At 43.4% G+C, this 14,371-nt stretch overlaps 1 protein-coding gene across 1 annotated transcript; it reads left to right on the forward strand.

Moving 5' to 3' along the window:
* The first annotated feature begins 866 nt into the window (after positions 1 to 866).
* Positions 867 to 8,250, forward strand: LOC124009938 (deubiquitinating protein VCPIP1-like). The gene is made up of 3 exons (XM_046322189.1): positions 867 to 3,668; positions 4,659 to 4,745; positions 4,892 to 8,250. The coding sequence occupies exons 1-3, from the start codon at positions 1,019 to 1,021 to the stop codon at positions 5,713 to 5,715; spliced, it is 3,561 nt and encodes a 1,186-aa protein (XP_046178145.1). The 5' UTR covers positions 867 to 1,018; the 3' UTR covers positions 5,716 to 8,250.
* Positions 8,251 to 14,371: the final 6,121 nt, after the last annotated feature.

Consider the following 14,371-nt stretch of genomic DNA (forward strand, 5'->3'; position numbering starts at 1 on the left):
AGCGATGTGAGTTATGAGTTTGCGAGATGAATGAAAAAAGATGATCCATTCAGAACAGCCTTACTGATGGAAGTTTTGTAATTCAATTATAATGTTGGTAATTTACAGGTAACACCCCATCTACTGGCCACATTGTTAACATTGTTTCTTTGAAGTCATAATTTGATTTCCTAATCACCTGGTAATAGTTGGAATTTGGCACACACATTATAGGGAAAGCCAAGAGTGCAAGTCTGGTATGGAATGGTGTTTATTTCACATTGGAAGCAAACAAAGAGAAAGCTAAATTAGTTGATGTATAGTTTCATCATTTAGATATAGTCCTGAATTCGTCAGTCAGCAGAGAGTTAAAGTGACAGTACAACAGTGTAGAAGTATGATTTAGACTCAACATGAGTTCATTGACCTCATAGCCTCAGAGAAGGTGCTGATCAAATCAAATCAAACGTGACCAAGTCTCGCTGTCCTGGGTCTCATCCGTTTACTTGAAGGAAGAGGCTTGAGGAGGCGATTGGCTGTTTTGTGTTCTACGCACTCTCGTGAGTATACTGGAGTGGGTGGAGTAGAAAGTTTTGCTGCATAGACCTCAGTCCCCACGAAATAACACCATCAACAGACCCTACTGGGTAATCCCAACCCCACATTTACTTCGGCACCTAGAATAGTTTTCTAATGCAAATGTCATTTAATTATGAACATTGACTCATTGTTAATGTTTCGACAATTATTTTTCATTATCATGAATAAATTAAACATTTCTACTATTATGTGGGGAACTTTTATTTTGAAAATTGCTGAAATTACATGACCCGGAAGTACCTTTTTTAATGTTGCTGACGAAACGCTAGTCGCTCTTTCATGGGGAGAAAAAACAATCGCTTCCGTGTTGTTATCGGTTGTTATTCTGGCAAATACTAGCTTAGTACTTGAGTCAAAGCGGGATTGCTAGGCAGTTATTTGGTGGTTAAACCATAATGGTCTTGTAGGATCAATACATAGTATAGTTTTATTCGCCAGAATGTCGTTGCTACAGGGCTCCAAGAAAAAGGACAAGCGTATTTTGTCCGGTACCTGCCCAGACCCGAAATGTCAGGCGAGGCTATTCTTCCCTGCTTACGGTTCGATTAGCATTGAATGCACAGAGTGTGGCCAACGCCACGAACAGAATAATCTTTTAAATGTGGAAGAAGTAACTGATCCAGACGTTGTGCTTCACAATTTGTTAAGAAATGCCTTACTCGGTGTCACTGGTGCACCGAAAAAGGGAACAGAGCTGGTGAAAGTGATGGGGCTTTCCAACTACCATTGCAAGCTCCTTTCTCCTATTCTCACAAGGTATGGAATGGATAAGCAGACGGGAAAAGCGAAACTGCTGCGGGAAATGAATCAAGGAGAAATGTTCGACTGTTCACTTCTAGGAGACAGGGCGTTTCTAATTGAACAGGAGCATGTATGTACGGTTGGCTATGGCAAGGACAGATCCGGGAGCCTGATATACCTTCACGACACTTTGGAGGAGATGAAGAAAGCAAACAGCAACAAAGAATGCCTCATTCCTGTTCATGTGGATGGAGATGGACATTGTCTTGTTCATGCTGTGTCCAGGGCCCTGGTAGGCAGAGAACTGTTCTGGCATGCCTTGAGAGAGAATTTGAAACAACATTTCAAACAAAACTTGGATCGCTACAAGGCACTCTTTCAGGATTTTATTGATGCAGCCGAATGGGAGGACATCATCAAGGAATGTGACCCCCTGTTTATCCCACCGGAGGGTGTGCCACTGGGACTTCGGAACATTCACATATTCGGCTTGGCCAATGTGTTGCACCGCCCCATAATCTTGTTAGATTCACTGAGTGGAATGAGGAGCTCTGGGGATTACTCTGCAAGTTTTCTCCCTGGGCTTGTGCCGGAAGAGCAGTGCAAAGGAAAAGACGGGAAGTTTAACAAGCCTATATGCATCGCCTGGAGTAGCTCAGGGCGTAACCACTACATCCCCCTCGTCGGGATAAAGAACACCCTTCTCCCCAAGCTGCCACCGAGGCTTCTCCCCAAGGCATGGGGAGTGCCACAGGAGCTCATCAAGAAGTATATAAAGCTGGAACAAGATGGGAGCTGTGTCATCGGGGGAGACAGGAGCTTACAAGACAAGTATGTGATGAGACTGGTCAATGCCATGGAGGAGATCTTCATGGAGAAGCATGGAATCCACCCCTCCCTGGTGGCAGACGTGCATCAGTACGTTTACAGACGGACCGGTGTGATCGGCGTCCAACCCGAAGAGGTGACGGAGGCTGCCAGGAAATCAGTCATGGAAAACCGGCTACATCGCTGTCTGATCTGCAATGCACTCTCTGAGCTTCATGTTCTACCTGAGTGGCTGGCTCCAGGTGGTAAGCTCTACAACCTGGCTAAATCCACCCACGGGAAGCTCAGACCTGACAAGAACTACAGCTTCCCGCTGAACAAGGTTGTCTGCTGTTACGACCCTGAGAGGGACATCCTCATTCCTGACTACAAGCTGAGCTCTTTGAACACATGCAACTGGTGCCACGGCACCTCCGTGCGCCACATCCATGGCAACGGCTCTGTGGTGTATCTGGATGGAGACAGAACCAACACCCGTTCCCAGGGGGGCAAATGTGGCTGCGGCTTTAAGCACTACTGGGAGGGAAAGGAATACGACAATCTGCCAGAGGCTTTCCCCATCACTCTGGAGTGGGGTGGGCGGGTTGTGCGGGAGACTGTGTACTGGTTCCAGTATGAGGTTAATGTGGACCTGAACAGCAACGTGTATGATGTCGCCATGAAACTGGTCACCAAGCATTTCCCTGGGGAGTTTGGCAGTGAGCTCCTAGTGCAGAAAGTGGTAAACACCATTTTACATCACACTGCCAAGAAGAACCCAGACGAGTATAACCCAGTCTCCATTGACGGGGCGCATGCTCAGAGGCTCACAGACGTGGTGGAAACCCAGCAGGCTGTTGACACACAGCCACCGACTAAGATCATACTAACTGGGCAGAAATCAAAGACCATTCACAAAGAGGAGCTTACAGTGAGTAAGGCAGAGCGGAGCCTTCAGCAGAGCATCAGCGAGCAGGCCCTAGTGACCCAGAAGAGGAGGACGGATCGACTGAAGCAGGAGCAGAAGGGACAGGGCAGGCCACCCTCCCCAAGTGCTGCTCAGGAACATTCCTCCTCCCCAGCCACACCCACCAAATCCTCCTTCTCCCCCACTTCCAGCAAGGAGAAGAAGATCCGTGTCACCACTAGCGACGGGCGGCAGGCCATGCTCACTCTACAGGCTCAGACCACCTTCTCTGAGCTCCAGAGGAGCATTGCTAATGAGTTCACCATGCCTCCAGCCCAGCAATGTATCCGACATGGATTCCCACCCAAAGAACTTTTCCCTCCCAAGGATGGAGCAGAGAATGAACCGGTGGCTCTCCAACACGGGGACAGGGTGACTGTGGAGATCCTGAGAGGTCCAGAGGACCGCAAGGCATCCGCCCCAAGTGCTTCCAGTTCCCATTCAACCCTGCATTCCCTCCTCTCTGTGAAGAGTGATGATCCAGTGACTTCCAGCAGAATGAATACTAGCAGAGAGCTGCAGGACAACATTGACCTTGAGATGTCCTCCCTCTGTCTCTTATCAACCTTAATGGGTAAGAAAAGGGAAGGGTGCGGAAAAGGTTTTAGTTTTCAAGTCAATAGTTAGGCTGTCATTATTTACTGCTACAAAAGAAAGACACGATCTCGCAACATGTAAGTGACAGAGGAGTTAAGCAGAACACTGCTGTGATGTCATTACAAAAAGTCAAAAATGACTTCTGGTAGATGGAGAACTTGTTTGTTGATTCACCTTTTTAGACTAGGCCAATAGTTCCAGGCAATTAGTTATCTAGTCTTAGAAGCGTCATGCCTTAGATCATCCCTTCAGCAAATATAAGGCCAGCAACTGAATGTGATAGGAGTGAGAGGGTAGTATATAGGTGTCGCAGACAGTAGCTTTACACAGCATAAGGGCATGCTGTTCTTGGATTGGTTACAAGAAGCAGGATGAATGACAAAGTGGCCTAACAGAGGTATTGAGTGAATGGGTGGGCTTGTCATGGATGGATCAAGGCTCAATCTTTGTGGATAATGACTTTTTTTCCAGTTTAAATTATAATTATAATCTACTCCAAGTGCTTGCTGTGTAGCCTACATCACCAACATGGCATTCGGTATTCATTGAAACGCATGCAGCCTCAGGCAGAGAGAAGTTGCTAGATTTGATATCCACCCCGCCCAACCCATTTTTTTTGTGATCAAGGGGGAAAATCGCTAGCTTATTTGCGCTAGTTGGCTGTACCTTCACCTAAACTCCAGTATTTCCTTCATACCTTGTTCTCCATCTTCTTTTTAAATAGGGAGACAATTTGTTTTCAGCCTTTTATTTCCATTACCAAAACTCGTTTTCTCATGTCTGTCTCTTGTCGAATCTCAATACATAAGAATCGTAATACATATCGTATCGGCAATTCACAGCCCTACTATTTTTACTACAGAATTAGAATTTTGATCAAAAGCACACATTTCTCTGAGTAATTTAATTTTATTCATTTATTTTCATGTTTCATATGCTAATTGCTGTATGTTTTATTCATATTCAGGAGAAGATGTCTGGTCATATGCCAAAAAACTGCCTCACTTATTCCACCAAGGTGGAGTTTTCTACAACATTGTGAAGAAAGATATGGGTATGTAGTCATGTTTTCTGTTATAGGCTTTATCCTCTTAGCAATTTGTGTAACTTAAATGACAGCTACGGTATATTCAACTTTGCATCTAATATGTACTGATCTGTGTTTATGACCATCTATTGTGGCTCTTGTCTCATCTGCAGGCCTGATGGATGGCAAGCACTGCACCCTCCCACACCTGACTGGAAAGACGTTTGTTTACAACGCAGCAGAGGAGCGTCTGGAACTGTGTGTGGATGCAGCAGGACACTTTCCCGTGGGCCCTGACGTGGAGGACCTCGTCAAGGAGGCCCTGGTGCAGCTCCGCTCTGAAGCTGCCTCCAGGAGTCGTGAGGGAAGCCCCTCTCACAGCCTGCTGAGGCTCGGGAGTGGAGGTGTGGTGCGCAAGAAGGAGCAGCTCCAAAGTGTCAACGCCTTCCAGGGTAAGGGCCACTCCCTGGGCAGCGCCCCAGGCGGCTCTCCCCCTGAACACAAGCCCATCACCCGCCAGCACAGCAGCGGGGTGGACCTGAGCGCCAGCGCCTCCAAGGGACCTGACCTGTCTGACATCTCAGAGGACGCGACCAAGGAGTTGGTGCGCATGGCTCCCGGTTTTGTCACCATGAAAGACAGCCGACACCTGGACCCTAGTATGATCGAAGAACAGAGGAAAAAACTACAGGAGATGGTCTCATCCATCCAGGCCTCCATGGACAGGCACCTGAGAGAGCAGAGCAATGCAGGGGCAGGCATTGGGGGCCCTGCGGAGAGGACAAGTGGAGCTAAGATGAGTGCTTCCCAATCTGCCCCAGGGGCAGGCGTAAAGGAGGCCTCTTCTATGGACGTATCTACTACTGGTGCTCATGGCACATCAGTGGAGGCAGGGAACAAGCCTGATGGAAAGGATGCAGTGTCAGAGGAGCTGGAGGAAATGGATAGCCAGGATGCAGAGCATACCAATGCCCTGGAGCCAATGGATCATTCCTGATGGGAAAAGGGCCTGGTCCTATACTTTTCTCAGTCATGATCATTCACCCCTCTATCTGGTTGGCATTAGTGTGGGAATGCTTCAGGTTGTATCCAAGCTTTGGTATTCATTGTGTTTTGTTGTCTTTTACTGCATGATTGACAAGAGGTTGACTGTTTCTGCCTCTGGTGACAGTCTAATGCTATTATACAGAAACATGCACCGAGACCCAAGGAGCAACGCTGCTTCCTGTGTGTGAAATACATCCATGTACATGTCCTCCATGTCTTAAAGGTCCAATGCAGCTGTTTTTATCTGAATATCAAATCATTTCTAGTTAACGATTTCTAGTTAACAATACCTTACTAACCATGTTTCCATTCACAGTTTTTATGTGAGTAAAGTCATACTGCATTAAAAAAAAAAAATAATCACAATCGTTGTGGTGGAAATAGGAGGTTTCCGGTACAATTTTGTAAATGCCACAGATAATTTGTTCTTTCGACATGGTGGGATCTTTTTGTGTCGGTAAAATTAATTATGCCAGAAATGGAGGTGGAAACGCCTTTATTTGTAAATATTGATATAATAACCATCATCTCAAAGTAAATTTAGAGTCATGCGATGACATGGTGTGTGGTCCTCGACTCCTCCCGCTACAACTCGGGATAAATGATGCAGTTAATCAGTCTATGGATGAAATAAGTTACGATGAACTTCACAGGGTGGTGAAAGTGCACAGTGATGAGCTTGACCTTCCTTTCCAATAAATGTAGAGGGTCTTATTCTGGTGACATGATGATCGATGCTTGACTGCCGTTTGACAAATAAAAAGATTCTCTCTCTTATTCATAATAAGCACATCATGTAGACTAACCGACACGCAGATCCTACCTGCACTGCATCTGCGAGATGTTGGCTAGCGCGCACATACCAAGACCAGAGTAGGCACGTTTGCTATTTAAAGCAACAGTTAGTTTTGTCACAATCTGTAGAGTTGAAAATGCGATGGAAACACATTGAACGTTTTGAATTTTTATTCGGTACATGAAAACATAAGCAACAAAGTAAATGTTTTGTGCACTACATCACTCACTGACCTTTATCTGCAACAAGTCATGGAAACCTAGCTACTGTGATTGTTTTCAATTAAAATGGTCAACAAAAAACAAAAATCGCTTCTTAGGAATTTCTCAAGCAATATTTTTGCAAGGACTGTTGGAGTGGGGAAAACGGAAAACTATCTGTTATTGGCAGAGAGATATGGAACTCTTCCTTATTGGTCTATTAACTAATTTACCACCTGGTGATTTCACCAGGCAGGCCAAAACACCATCCCACCAAATCACTCTGAAGTTTTAGGTGGTCTTTTCAAACAGCTCATACACTAAAGGGGCATTATCATTTTCACAATTTCACAAGATTATTCCAACCTCATAGTGTGGGATTGTATATAAAACGGGAAAATGTTGGACTGCACTGGGCCATTAAGACAAGAGGGAGTTGAAGAGCTTGAGTTAAGAGCCTATCCCACACCAGCATTGTAATGACCGCAAACATCCGCTTCAGCAAAGTGCACACTGTAAAGGCATTAGCCCTCAAACATGATAACCTACCATCACATTTATTGCTTTACCAACATACTTGCTTTACCAACACATTGCTTTAAAACAACAGTGAAATATTCCAAATTAAGTTTCTTTTCTGGAACGTTGCTCCCTATATGAAGGTTTGCTGTCTTAATTCTTGAAGGAAGGAGATGCGTGCCCTTATGATAAGTAACAAAAATCAACATTTGTTGTTGAAAAACCTTGTGAAAAAACTTTTTTTAGTTTGGATTTGTTTTTGGAAAATTGTATAAGAATTTAAAGATTGTTTAAAATGTAATTTAGATTAATGCCATTTCAAGTGAAGCACTGTTCTGAAAATAACTCAGTTTATTGGTGGAAATTTGTGAATTTATTTTTGCTGGTTTGTAGTGATTGCGGATAATGCCTGTTGATTCTTTTGGGTTCAAGGTTCATGCTACTTACTGGTTTGAAGTTATTTATGCTACTTTTCATATTTCTCATGAAACCTAAATGATTGGCCCAAGTTAAGTGTGCTGTACAAGTGCTGAACTACTTGATGTGGAACTGTATTCTATTGGAAGGCCCAGCATAACGGCAGGGTAGCCTAGTGGTCAGAGCGTTGGCCTAGTAACCGGAAGGTTGCAAGTTCATACCCCCGAGCTGACAAGGGACAAATCTGTCGTTCTGCCCCTGAACAGGCAGTTAACCCACTGTTCCTAGGCCGTCATTGAAAATAAGAATTTGTTCTTAACTTTTTGGACTTTAGTGAATGATTGAATGCAGTGCGGGATATTTTATCGAAATACATCTCTAAAATAAGACTTGATTTGTGAATTTTTTACCATATACAGTGCCTTCGGAAAGTATTCAGACCCCTTGACTTTTTCCACATTCTAAAATTGATTAGTTTTTTTATCTCCTCAATCTACACACAATACCTATAATGACAAAGCAAAAACTGTCTTTTAGAAATTTATGAAGATTTTAAAAAAAAACGGAAATATCACATTTACATAAGTATTCAGAACTTTTACTCAGTACTTTGTTGAATCACCTTTGGTAGTGATTACAACCTCGTGTCGTCTTGGGTATGACGCTACAAGCTTGCCACATCTGTATTTGGGGAGTTTCTCCCATTCTTCTCTGCAGATCCTCTCAAGCTCTATCAGGTTTGATGGGGAGCGTTGCTGCACAGCTATTTTCAGGTCTCTCCAGAGATGTTCGATCGGGTTCAAGTCCGGGCTCTGGCTGAGCAACTCAAGGACTTTCAGAGACTTGTCCTGAAGCCTCTCCTGTATTGTCTTCACTGTGTGTTTAGGGTTGTTGTCTTGTTGGAAGGTGAACCTTCGCCCCAGTCTGAGGTCCTGAGCGCTCTGGAGCAAGTTTTCATCAAGGATCTCTCAGTACTTTGCTCCGTTCATCTTTGCCTCGATCCTGACTAGTCTCCCAGTCTCTGTCACTGAAAAACATCCACACAGCAAGATGCTGCCACTACCATGCTGCCACCACCATGCCAGGTTTCCTCCAGCCGTGACGCTTTGCATTCAGGTCAAAGAGTTCAATCTTGGTTTCACCAGACCAGAGAATCTTGTTTCTCATGGTCTGAGAGTCTTGGCAAACTCCAAGTGGGCTGTCGTGCCTTTTACTGAAGAGTGGCTTCTGTCTGGCCACTACCATAAAGGCCTAGTTGGTGCAGTGCTGCAGAGATGGTTGTCCTTCTGGAAGGTTCTCCCATCTCCACAGAGGAACTCTAGAGCTCTGTCGGTGACCATCGAGTTCTTGGTCACCTGTCTGACGAAGGCCGTTCTTCCATGTTTGTTCAGTTTGGCTGGGCGGCGAGGTCTAGAAAGACTCTTGGTGGTTCCAAACCTCTTCCATTTAAGAATGATGGAGGCCACTGTGTTCTTGGGGACTGTAAATGCTGTAGACATTTTTTGGTACCGTTCCCCAGATCTGTTCCTCGACAATTCTGCCTCGGAGCTCTATGGACAATTCCTTCAACCTCATGGCTTGCTTTTTACTCTGATATGCACAGTCAACTGTGGGACCTTATATAGACAGGGGTGTGCCTTTTCAAATCATGTCCAATCAATTGAATTTACCACAGGTGGACTCCAATCAAGTTGTAGAAACAAGGGGCCTTCCGGGTGGTGCAGTGGTCTTAAGGCAGTGCAAGCTGTGCCACCAGAGACCCTGGGTTCGAGCCCAGGCTCTGTCACCCATGGGGCGGCGCACAATTGGCCCAGCGTCGTCCGGGTTAGGGATGGTTTGGCTGGCAGGGATATCCTTATCGCGCACTAGGAACTCCTGTGGCGGGCCGCGCACAGCTCACGCTGACCAGGTCGCCAGGTGTACGGTGTTTCTTCCGACACATTGGTGCGGCTGGCTTCCGGGTTGGATAGGCATTGTGTCAAGAAGCAGTGCGGCTTGGTTGGGTTGCGTTTCGGGGGACGCATGGCTCTCGACCTTCGCCTCACCCGAGTCCGTACGGGAGTTGCAGCGATGAGATAAGACTGTAACTACTACCAATTGGATACCACAAAATTGGGGGGTAAAAAATTAGATGATCAATGGAAACAGGATGCACCTGAGTTCTATTTTCGAGTCTGAATACTTATCCCGATCGAACATACTTCAGTTTTTATTTTTATTTTTATAAATGTGCAAAAAAAATGAGTTTTCGCTTTGTGGGGTATTGTGAAGAAATTGATTTAAACTCAGAAAAAAATAAGTGTTCCTTTTTCAGGACCCTTTCTTTCAAAGATCATTTGTAAAAATCCAAATAACTTCACAGATCTTGTGAAGTTTTGTTCAATGCTTGTTCAATGACCCATAAACAATTAATGAACATGCTCCTGTGTAACGGTCGTAAAGACACTAACAGCTTAGGCAGTTAAGGTCACAGTTATGAAAACTTAGGACACTAAAGAGGCCTTTCTACTGACTCTGAAAAACCCCAAATGAAAAATGACCAGGGTCCCTGCTCATCTGCGTGAACGTGCCTTAGGCATGCTGCAAGGATGCATGAGGACTGCAGATGTGGCCAGGGCAAATCTGGTGCAGTCCTTGAGGAGATGCCCTGCAGTACTTAATGCAGCTGGTGACCACACCAGATACTGACTGTTACTTTTGATTTTGACCCCCCCCCCCCTTTGTTCAGGGACACATTATTCAATTTCTGTTAGTCACATGTCTGTGGAACTCGTTCAGTTTATGTCTCAGTTGTTGAATCTTATGTTCATACAAATATTTACACATGTTAAGTTTGCTGAAAATAAACGCAGTTGACAGTGAGAGGACGTTTCTTTTTTTGCTGAGTTTATTCAATACATTTTAGAATAAGGCTGTAATGTAACAAAATGTGAAAAAAAGTCAAGGGGTCTGAATACTTTCAGAAGGCACTGTACAGTCGTGGCTAAAAGTTTTGAGAATGACACAAATATTAATTCTCACCAAGTCTTCTGCCTCAGTGTCTAGATATTTTTGTCAGATGTTACTATGGAATACTGAAGTATATTTGCAAGCATTTCATAAGTGTCAAAGGCTTTTATTGACAATTACATGAAGTTGATGCAAATAGTCTATTTGTAGTGTTGACCCTTCTTTTTCACGACCTCTGCAATCCGCCCTGGCATGCTGTCAATTAACTTCTGGGCCACATCCTGACTGTTGGCTGCCCATTCTTGCATAATCAATGCTTGGAGTTTGTCAGAATTTGTGGGTTTTTGTTTGTCCACCCACCTCTTGAGGATTGACCACAAGTTCTCAATGGGATTAAGGCCTGGGGAGTTTCCTGGCCATGGACCCAAAATATCGATGTTTTGTTCCCCGAGCCCCTTAGTTATCACTTTTGCCTTATGGCAAGGTGCTCCATCATGCTGGAAAAGGCATTGCTCGTCACCAAACTGTTCCTGAATGGGTGGGAGAAGTTGCTCTTGGAGGATGTGTTGGTATCATTCTTTATTCATGGCTGTGTTCTTAGGCAAAATTGTGAGTGAGCCCACTCCCTTGGCTGAGAAGCAACCCCACTCATGAATGGTCTCAGGATGCTTTACTGTTGGCATGACACAGAACTGATGGTAGCGCTCACCTTGTCTTCTCCGGACAAGCTTTTTTCTGGATGCCCCAAACAATCGGAAAGGGGATTCATCAGAGAAAATGACTTTACCCCAGTCCTCAGCAGTCCAATCCCTGTACCTTTTGCAGAATATCAGTCCCTGATGTTTTTCCTGGAGAGAAGTGGCTTCTTTGCTGCATTCTTGACACCAGGCCATCCTCCAAAAGGTCTTCACCTCACTGTGCGTGCAGATGCACTCACACCTGCCTGCTGCCATTCCTGAGCAAACTGTACTGGTGGTGCCCCGATCCCGCAGCTGAATCAACTTTACGAGACGGTCCTGGCGCTTGCTGGACTTTCTTGGGCACCCTGAAGCCTTCTTCACAACAATTGAACCACTCTCCTTGAAGTTCTTGATGATCCGATAAATGGTTGATTCAGGTGCAATCTTACTGGCAGCAATATCCTTGCCTGTGAAGCCCTTTTTGTGTAAAGCAATGATGATGGCACGTGTTTCCTTGCAGGTAACCGTGGTTGACAGAGGAAGAACAATGATTCCAAGCACCACCATCCTTTTGAAGCTTCCAGTCTGTTATTCAAACTCAATCAGTATGACAGAGGGATCTCCAGCCTTGTCCTCGTCAACACTCACACCTGTGTTAACAAGAGAATCACTGACATGATGTCAGCTGGTCCTTTTGTGGCAGGGCTGAAATGCAGTGGAAATGGTTTTGAGGATTCAGTTAATTTGCATGGCAAAGAGGGACTTTGCAATTAATTGCAATTCGTCTGATCACTCTTCATAACATTCTGGAGTATATGCAAATTGCCATCATACACCTGAGGCAGCAGACTTTGAAAATTTATATTTGTGTCATTCTCAGAACTTTTGGCCACGACTGTATATATATATATATATATATATATATATATATATATATATATATATATATATATATATTATGTGTGTGTGTACATAGTTCATGTTGATAGATGATAAGGGAAGATACATCAATTAAAGAATAGCTGATCATTATTTTTCCATGAACCGCCTGCAGTTTTAGTTGTTTTGAGAACATGCAATGCTAGCATTTTATTATTCAATTGAAATAATACATTTACGTTTGCACTTGGAATTCAAGAGATGGAATTAAGGCATGTTGTTGTGCAGGGGTGTGTTGAGCACTATATGCTACCTTTATTGCTCTTGGGAACAACTAATGGGAACACTAGAATAAACTTGAGATGACCCAAGCATAGAAATAAGAATGATTCATTTTAATTATTTGGAACCAACAATCAGCTTGAATTACTAAGAATGTTATGCCTAGTTGCTTTACTGCTATTCAGCTCTAGAATTTCAACACAACATCCACAATTTTAATCACTCAAAAAATAACTGGGCCAATGGGATATATTCAAGTGCTGTTAACATGTATGCCTAGTTGGTGAGTGTGACATGAGATGTCTTGATCTTTTGGTGCAGAACGTGATGTATCCCTTGAGAAATCATTGAAAGAGGTGTCATGGAGAAGGTACATTTGGTATCTCATAAACACAAAACTACATCTCACTGTGGTGTTTGAAGTATATTTCCAATTGGTTGTTCATCCAATGCAGTTGAATGTAAACTTATAGGCAAACTGTGTAGTTGTTACACAGATCAGTTTTTATGGCATTAAATTCCTCTTCAGACATTATAAAACATAACTCCTGGTTTGTTTGTCAGAATTTCAACCTAAAAGTGGGTTGTGGTGTTGATAGGCCCCGGCCTCAAAAGGCAGAGGTCTCACGAATTGAGTTTACACTTTTGTTGCCAACCAAGATTTTGGAGTATTCCAGATCACCTTGTTGTTCTACAATGACATGGTAACTTTGGATGCTGCCATTATCAGCTTATGGCCTTAAAACATTCAGTCTTACTGAGTCTTGGCCTGACTTCTGGACAAGGTTTCTTATTATGGCAAAAAGCAGTTATATTTGTACCTGCCCCCAAAAAAAAAAATTGCAGGTAACATTTTTTTAAAGCTCCATGGCTTTTCTTTTGAGTGAACAAAATGTCAAACTCAGCACTTTCAGAAAAAGAGGGACTGTTAGAATAGAGCATGTACTAGCTAAACTCAAACAAATCATGATATTTTCAGTCCAAGGAAGAATAAAAAGGAAATGCTAAACTTGCCTAATTCAGACAACACTGATTTGACAAACTTGAAGTTTGTTTTTTTGAGACTGCTGTACTAATTACATATATTGTAAGCCAGTTGTATTATAATAGTATATATTGTAGTATACTTAGATCTGTACATAAACTCAATTTATTCAGTAAAATGTTTAGTTAACTTTTTTTCTTGTTTGCTAATAAAATATTGAAGATACCACAGCTACAACATTGCTGTTTGCATGTGTGATGACTTTTTAACCCAAAAATAAAGCAATTGCTTCACAATTTTGTATTGTGGTCACTAATACTGCCTTAACTATTTGCTTTGAATTCATTTTTACTTTTAAAAAATCTACGTAGACCCACTTGAACAATAGCCTATGCTTGATCTCATAATCTTAAAGTTTGTTTCTTTGTGACTGCTGTTCTTGTATTATAATACGTTATATGGTACTATACTTTGATCAGTACAGAAACTCAAGTTGTTCAGTAGCCTATGCTTGATCCCATCATCCCTTGAGCTTTGTGGACCCATTGAATGTGTATGTGCCACGCTACACGTCGATGTTTGTCTGTCGTTTAGCAGGTCTAGCTTAATTTCCCCAGGGAGGGGTCACTGCATTGTGGCTCACAGCCAAGAATGTGACAGCCTATCAATTGGATTTATGATACGCAATAATACGTGCAACATTCTCTGTTATCTGTCGTTGTACTACAAAAGTCCACCAGGTGGTAGAATTGCATCAACTTTCAAATATAATAAACATTGCATCTGTATACAGCTTTCGGCTGTTCATATGTAATTGTATGATTTTCATGAATGACTTGTAGACAAAAAGCTATTGTTAGTGATACAGGTGTTGTCGTCGGCTTTTGAAATACCCGGCT

This window comes from Oncorhynchus gorbuscha, linkage group LG22, assembly GCF_021184085.1.
Source record: "Oncorhynchus gorbuscha isolate QuinsamMale2020 ecotype Even-year linkage group LG22, OgorEven_v1.0, whole genome shotgun sequence".
In the NCBI taxonomy this organism is placed as follows: Eukaryota; Metazoa; Chordata; class Actinopteri; order Salmoniformes; family Salmonidae; genus Oncorhynchus; species Oncorhynchus gorbuscha.